General features: G+C 34.9%; 1 protein-coding gene across 1 annotated transcript; it reads right to left on the bottom strand.

Moving 5' to 3' along the window:
* Positions 1-2609: 2609 nt before the first annotated feature.
* On the bottom strand, positions 2610-4948 carry LOC113315167 (60S ribosomal protein L14-2). The gene is made up of 5 exons (XM_026563467.1): positions 4831-4948; positions 4593-4694; positions 3302-3431; positions 3091-3203; positions 2610-2881 (listed from the first exon to the last, which is right to left on the bottom strand). Exons 1-5 carry the CDS (start codon positions 4831-4833, stop codon positions 2828-2830), a joined length of 402 nt encoding a protein of 133 aa, XP_026419252.1. The 5' UTR covers positions 4834-4948; the 3' UTR covers positions 2610-2827.
* Between the last annotated feature and the right edge of the window lie 2398 nt (positions 4949-7346).

Genomic DNA, 7346 nt, shown 5'->3' with positions numbered 1-7346 from the left:
GTTGATATGAAAGTGCTCATATGGCTAACAATTTGGTTAACTACTGTTGAACCAACTTGGTGTACATGTTTAGGTACGGTTACACAATAGCACCATATTCGCGCTACCCTAGAGATACATGTATGATATATGTGCGACTGTTTTTAATGGCCAGATTAAGGAAAATTAATAACCAATGGATATTGTTTCTATTTCGCATTAAGAATTCTACTGTTTGAAGAAGAAATAAAACTAATTGAAACAACATCCTCTTGAAGTTACAAGAATAGAGATTTGAAATCAGTTACACAAGATACTGTTTTTGGATAAATATGAATCATCATAACTAATCAATTTTAAACTTTCTTATACCATACAGTTAATCGGCTGCAACACAAACTTATTTCTGCTGAACATCATGAATCTTAATCCTAAGTAGTCATTCAACAAACGAACCCCACAGAAACGATGTAAATTCTGATCAGAACCTTAAAGGATCATCCAAGATTTTCCATCACAAATCTAATTAAAACTCCTTTACCGGAAACCCTGAATCACAAATTTATCGACCAAATCAATACTCTATCAATGCAACAACCATCTATTTTATCGATAAAAAAAAGATCAACTGTCCTTGTGCCAGCTCTTGATTGTGCTGAATGAAGTGATACTTGAAAATCGGAAAACTCTGATCTCCAATAAGCCAAATCAATCATACCAAACATAAAAAACCAGATCCCATATCAAAACAGTTGATCTAAATATCCAATTACATATGTGCGACCTCAAGTCCGAGGATATGATTAGGTATTCTATGTTTTGTTGGGGGTGAGTTAGTCAAACAGAAAAACAGAATGCTATTATGTTAAGCCGTGGTATTTTGTGTTTCGTTAACTTCTATTCTGGTACCAAACGTCATTGGCCCATTCTCAAAACTATGTCAAAAACCAGAAAATAAGAAAAGGTAAAACAAAAATAAAAACAAAAATAAGAAACCAAAAATAATTGGCAGCGGCGCCAAAATTTGATACGTGTCGCAGCGGCGCCAAAATTTGATACGTGTCGCAGCGGCGCCAAAATTTGATACGTGTCGCAGCGCGTCAAAATTAATTATACTTTCTCACTACTCAAAATATATTATGAAACTAGGGTAAGAAAGGATCGTTTCCACTGTTCAATTTCCTATAAAGAACAAGGATAGTTTTCTGTTTTTATAACTAAACTAAGCAAAATTAATTATACTTTCTCACTACTCAAAATATATTATGAAACTAGGGTAAGAAAGGATCGTTTCCACTGTTCAATTTCCTATAAAGAACAAGGATAGTTTTCTGTTTTTATAACTAAACTAAGCGCAAACAAGGAAAAGTAAACAAGCAAATCAAATAAGTGAAAATATTGGTCAAGAATTTTGTTTTCATTCACAAACATGTTCTTATCTTAGTAACTAGAATTGATATTTGATCTCTCATTATCAAAAGCCCCAAGACACCTTGATTACGAGAATATCTCGCAAATTTCCTCATAAGCATAGATCCATACATAGATTCAATGCAGCTCAGATTCCTACTTCACAAGCATACATAAGACGCGAGAAAGGAATATGTGATCAATCTGGTAAGTAACAGTTAGCACAACTCCAAACTACAAACTGTGTAAAAATAATACCCTGGATAACTTTATCTAGTGCTCAATGAAGAACCGTTGCAACCCATGTAAGAAACGTAACTCATAATATTTCACTAATACAAAATGCAAAATATATATATATATATATTGCGCAACCTCTATGCAGGCATCTAGTTGTGTCCAAGTCTAAGATACTTCAAAAACTGGCTTTCTACTTGCTTCACCCAGTGAGTTTATAGCATGTTTCGTAACCAAATTAAATTTAGGTGATGAGGAAGAGAGATGCATCAAGCACAATCAATTCAATCCTACAAGTAATTCCATAAACTTACCTCTCCGGCATTAAAAAGAAACCTCTGCTTATCAAAGAACAGCAAAACTGATGGTATGGCGAAGTATCTTGCGTATCCAATCCAAGTCCCAGTATCTGCAGGACGAATTCCAACAACTGAAGTCAACTTTCCAAGACCAAAAAATGAGTCGGCTTAGATTAGTTCTTCAATCTTTCCTTACATAAAATAGTCTACTATGGTATGGAGAACAAACAGTGAGTAAATTGGCAATTTAGTTCATTTAACAAGAAGAAAAATCAACAACTGAATAGAAGATGGATGAATTGAACAATAGAAATGGGAAAAGTACCTGCAGGTGGTGTTGAATTTGTGTCGGTGTTTAGTCACCGAGCTTCTGTTGAAGAATTTTGGGTTTATCCTCCCTATGTTCTCAGATTCACCTAAGGTTTAGAAGGTTTGGATGTAGCTATTCGAGAGAGGGAAAAGAAAGCGAAGATTGAGGGGAGAGGTAAAAGATGCAATCCAGGAGATTGCGACTTAAAAGAATCAGCAAGGGACAAAAGGAAACATGACACACAACAACATTTTGGTCAGTCTGAAAATTTGGAAGCACACAAAAGGATTTGATCCAAACTGCATATGGTACAATTCAAGTATGCTATGGCCTACGGTGTTCATTGAAGCCGAGGGGCATGTTAGCACAAATCTGATAATAAAACAGTGCACCGTATAGAATAAAATATCTTGGGCAAAAAATTCAATAAAATGAATCCAAGAAACCTGTAGTAGAATTTTACTCCAACTGTAACAAGTTCATAAATATCTTAAACAGCCATAAGAACGCTTAACTTTATAACCAAAACCAACTGACTAGATGATTTTTGTTTCCCTAACAATGTTCGACTTCACAAGTGATATCCCAAAACTTAAGCTGCTTGCTTCTTCAGCTTCGCGAGCTCCTGACGGATAGCTCCACCTCTCTGCACATTCAAAAGACAGCAGCCAATAAGCTAGCTGTTAAGCTCCATGGACTAGACTTTATCTCGAGAAAAACTAATCAGAAATTACTAGAAATTTCTCCAACTCCAACAATAATTAGAATGATTTTGGAACGAGACAAGGTTTAGAGTCTGTTCCAGAAGAAATTTTTTTTGAAAGGAAGATGATATCTTTTCACTAATTAACAAACCTTGATCTTTGCCAACATGACCTTGAACCTGTCAAAGTCATTCAAGGATGCTCTTTTCTTCTGAACAATTAACTTCCTTCCCCAAGAGCTGCTCTCCCATTTCTTCTTAACATCTGTACATAATTTACGCAACAGTCTTATTTGTTACAAACCATAGACAGAGAGCATAGCAACTAACTTTTCTACACAAACACAAAAGCTGGTAACTTGCCTGCAGCCTCCATGGCATCGATCAAAGCCTTCTTTTTAGGGATTCTGCCAATGTCAATCTTGATATCTGTCAAGGAGAGCCTTTTGAAGTTCATTTGGCTTCTCTCCATATCAGGGGCATCAACCAAAGCCTGCAAGGTTTTGCAGTAAAAAGAGAGTCACCACACGCGTCTATGGTTTGGGAATGTAACCTAAACAAAATTGTAGACACGTAATATGCTCATTGTAACAGAGCCAATAAAATTGATGACATTTTGACTTTGAGTACAAGTAGAGATAAGCATCTATAAAAACAAAAATTAACGGGAAGAAAAAAGTCAAAAACTGACAAGACAGAAATGGAGGTTTGGCGAAATAGGTCTGTAGTACATTGAACACTAAACTGGAAGATATATCTCATAAAAAATAGCTAAAAGGTAAAAACACATTCGCAGATACTTAAACATCTTGGTAAGTTAAATATCCTTAAACATAATATGTGCCATTTCAGAAGACAGAATTGGAACTAAGTGACCAAATCTCCAAATCAAATAAGCAGTATTTCATGTATGGAGCTATATGAGAAGTCGCAAGCGAGTGGCTTTCTGCTCTTCACTTGACGCTCCATAAATATAGAACTAATTTAGTAAGGTAAAAACTAACTGGAAGATGTATCACTTAAAAATAACCAAAAGGTAAAAACACATTTGCAAATATTAAAACATCTTGTTACATTAAATATCCAGAAGCATAACATGTGCCATTTTTAGAAGACTGAGAATTGGAACTACGTCAATCCAAATATAAATCAATTAAGCAATATTTCATGTACGGAGCTATATGAGAAGTCGCAAACGAGTGGCTTTCTGCTCTTCACTTGAGGCTCCAAAAATATTGAACTAATTAGAAACTACTTCAGAGGGTGGCGACAAAGAAATTGCGACATTGATTTAGTAAGGTTTAGAGGGGTTGAGACTGAGATTAACGCCCATTAGAATGCAGTAATTACTACATTCTGGACACACACTATTACTATGGCCTTTCTTGTAACAACTTGTCTAGAAGGTTGATTTTGCTAATAAAACACAGTAGAACATTCATCCAGGCCGGAACAAAGAAGAACATTCCACTGATCCCTAAAACAGATAAACACTCAAGTCAATCAATAGGAGGCAATGAGTAAATATTAACATATGTTATTCTTAACTGCAAAACCTAAAAATCCATCACAATAATGTACATAAACACCCATAACCCTAGCTTCTAGTGATTAAATGAGCAGACAAAACACGATCTAGGATACATAAAATTACCCTGTTTTGATCGATGACATCAACGATGACTACAAGTTTACCATAATCTTCACCGTAGTTAACGAGAGCAACTCTCCCTATCTCAACATAACGCTTGAAAGGCTACAAAATCAGAAACGATACATATTGTTAAACCCTAGTTTGAAATCTGGAAATAAGAAATAGCCTAAATCGAACATGAAAACCTAAATCAATGGTATATCAATCAGACAGTAAGGGAACTGAGAAAATGTTATACCATTTTCAGATATCTGGTGGAGGGAACGAAGGATAGAGGAGGGCTATGAGTTTGTTTGGAAGATGGATTAGGGTTTTGCTCTCTCTTCTTTTAAATGTCAAAAAAAAGTGAATAGTACGTGCATTCCGCACGGGTCCGTATACTCTTGAGCTGGTTTTATTACTTAACCCCAAGCTGGTTTTAACTTTTAAGCGTCAAGACTTGTCTAAGAATGTGCTTGTTTTTTTGCTAACTTGGGATCTCGATCTGATTCTGTCCGAGTCAGATGTCAGATCGTTTGTTTTTTATTTTAAATCAGATTTGACTCGCGATTTGAATCAGACTTAATACCTGACTCGGACCCGTTTGAGTCAGGTAATAAAATATCACTGACTCAGGAGAACAAAGCACTGACTCATATTTTTGAGTCAGATGAGTCAGATCTGACTCAAAAACCATATTGAGTCAGATCCAGACGAGTCAGGTGATTTCAGTCAGATCCAGGCAAGTCAGTTTCAAATAAGTCATGTGAGTCAAGAGAAAACAAACACACTCTAAGATAGGGCTGAAATTCTTTTGTAGGGGTAGGCAAAATGAAGTTTAGTGACTTTTTTTTTTTGATAAGATAATAAATTTTATTCTAAGAAAAAAGATTACATGTTGAGGAGAAAGTCGGGCTTATCGCCTAACCATTCACCCATTATATTGTTTCTTCTACAATGCTTTGCTGCCTTATCAGCTGCAGATGTAAAAATTCGATTAACATAATCTAATCTTGAAATTATTCAAGAAAAATTGACAATCGTCTAGAATAGTTTGACTAAACCAACACAGTTGGTTGTTATTATTATTCAGATAATTGAATGCATTATTTGCATCACTGTGAATGCAGAGGCTGCTGATGCCTTTGTCTTTCATCCAGTTGATTCCTTCTAATATGGCAATGCACTCTGCTTCTTTTGTTGTTCTGTAGTTTAGTGACTTTGATAGGTTTTATTTTAAAATTTTCTTCTTTCATCTGGAAATCCATAACTCGACTAATTTATTCTAAAAACTAATGCACAATTGATCAAGAAAAATATATATATCTAAAAACTAATACACAATTGCTTTAAAAAAAATAGAAATATAATGCCCAATCACCTCACTAAATTAAATTATTAAAAAGTACCAATGTCATTGTATTACAGAGATAAAATCACTGAATGATGATATCACGGGTCTATGTTTGAAACTCGTCAACACTAAATTCTTTAATCATCGATCAAAAATAATTAGTAACCTTATCTTGTCTTATCCTGCAACCCCTTCAAAACTCATGCAACCCCAAAAATATGTCTCTTTAATTTATAAGGGAAATCCAACGGGAACAACTGAATTGGTTATTCTGACGGACCACGTGGATAAGCAAACCGGGATAAGCAAACCGAGAATTTCATAGTAGGATAATAACCAAAAAAAAAGTTATTATATGGTAAGCATCAATAACTTGACCATTAGGCCATCTTTTGGCATCCAACGGCTATAAAATGGTTAGCTTAACACGGTTATATATTCTTTAGCAATATATACTACAACTCATCCTCGCCTCATCAAAACTTTATAAGTTGTCTCAACAAAATGTTTAGGAAAAGAAATAGAAAGACAGTATCCCAATTTGTATCTAAAATATAAAGCTTACCCTGTTTTGATCAGTGACTCAAGAATAACTACGAGTTTACTATAATCTTCACTACAGTTAACTAGATCAACTGTCACGCCACATTTCAAATTCTAGGTCGGCCGCCCTAAAATCCGAAATGTGGCATGCTCGTGGAACATTTTACACACTCAAACCTTCAAGCCAACAAATGGAGATCAGGCTATTGTATGGAGCAAATTCACAATAATCCATAAATAGATACATTTTATTTAATGGAACCGTTAAAATGTCGTTAAGTTTAATAAAAATCTTTATAACGGAAATGATCTTCGACACGCAGGTCGGCCCCAAAATAAATGTTAAGAATTTATTAGAAAGAAAAATAAAAATCTGATCTTAATATCTAAGCACCTTAAAAATAATAATGATGAAGTAGATTTTCGGAAATAGAAATGATCTACAAGCTAAGCTGCTCCACCACCACTGATTCCCCTGAAAAATAGTAAGTTGGATCAGACCCCAACTAAAAGTAGGCTCTCACACCCTTATAACTTTTATAGATGGTTTAACAAATCCCAAACAGTTCATAGAAAATTATGAGAAGTAACACAATTATGGGGAGAAGATTTTTGTGAGTTTTGTAAATACCCACAACCACCGAAGTAAAATGGACAAAAGGGAAATGACTCGATAAGTCAAAAACAGGTTGTTAAATGGTAAAAACATGTCGTTTTAAATCATCCATCTCAAGATTCGTTTTTAACTACCAACTGCCCCTCTCTAGTTCTTTACTCTAACCGCAAGACACATCGTATAATCCCTTGAGTAGTCCAAATGATTTTCCTACCGTGCGCAGGAGAAATTAAATGTTGTCGATCCCAATACAAGATAATAG

Source organism: Papaver somniferum, chromosome 10 (genome assembly GCF_003573695.1).
Source record: "Papaver somniferum cultivar HN1 chromosome 10, ASM357369v1, whole genome shotgun sequence".
In the NCBI taxonomy this organism is placed as follows: Eukaryota; Viridiplantae; Streptophyta; class Magnoliopsida; order Ranunculales; family Papaveraceae; genus Papaver; species Papaver somniferum.
Note: the sequence above shows the minus strand (reverse complement) of the source record. Positions and strands in the feature narration are given on the sequence as shown.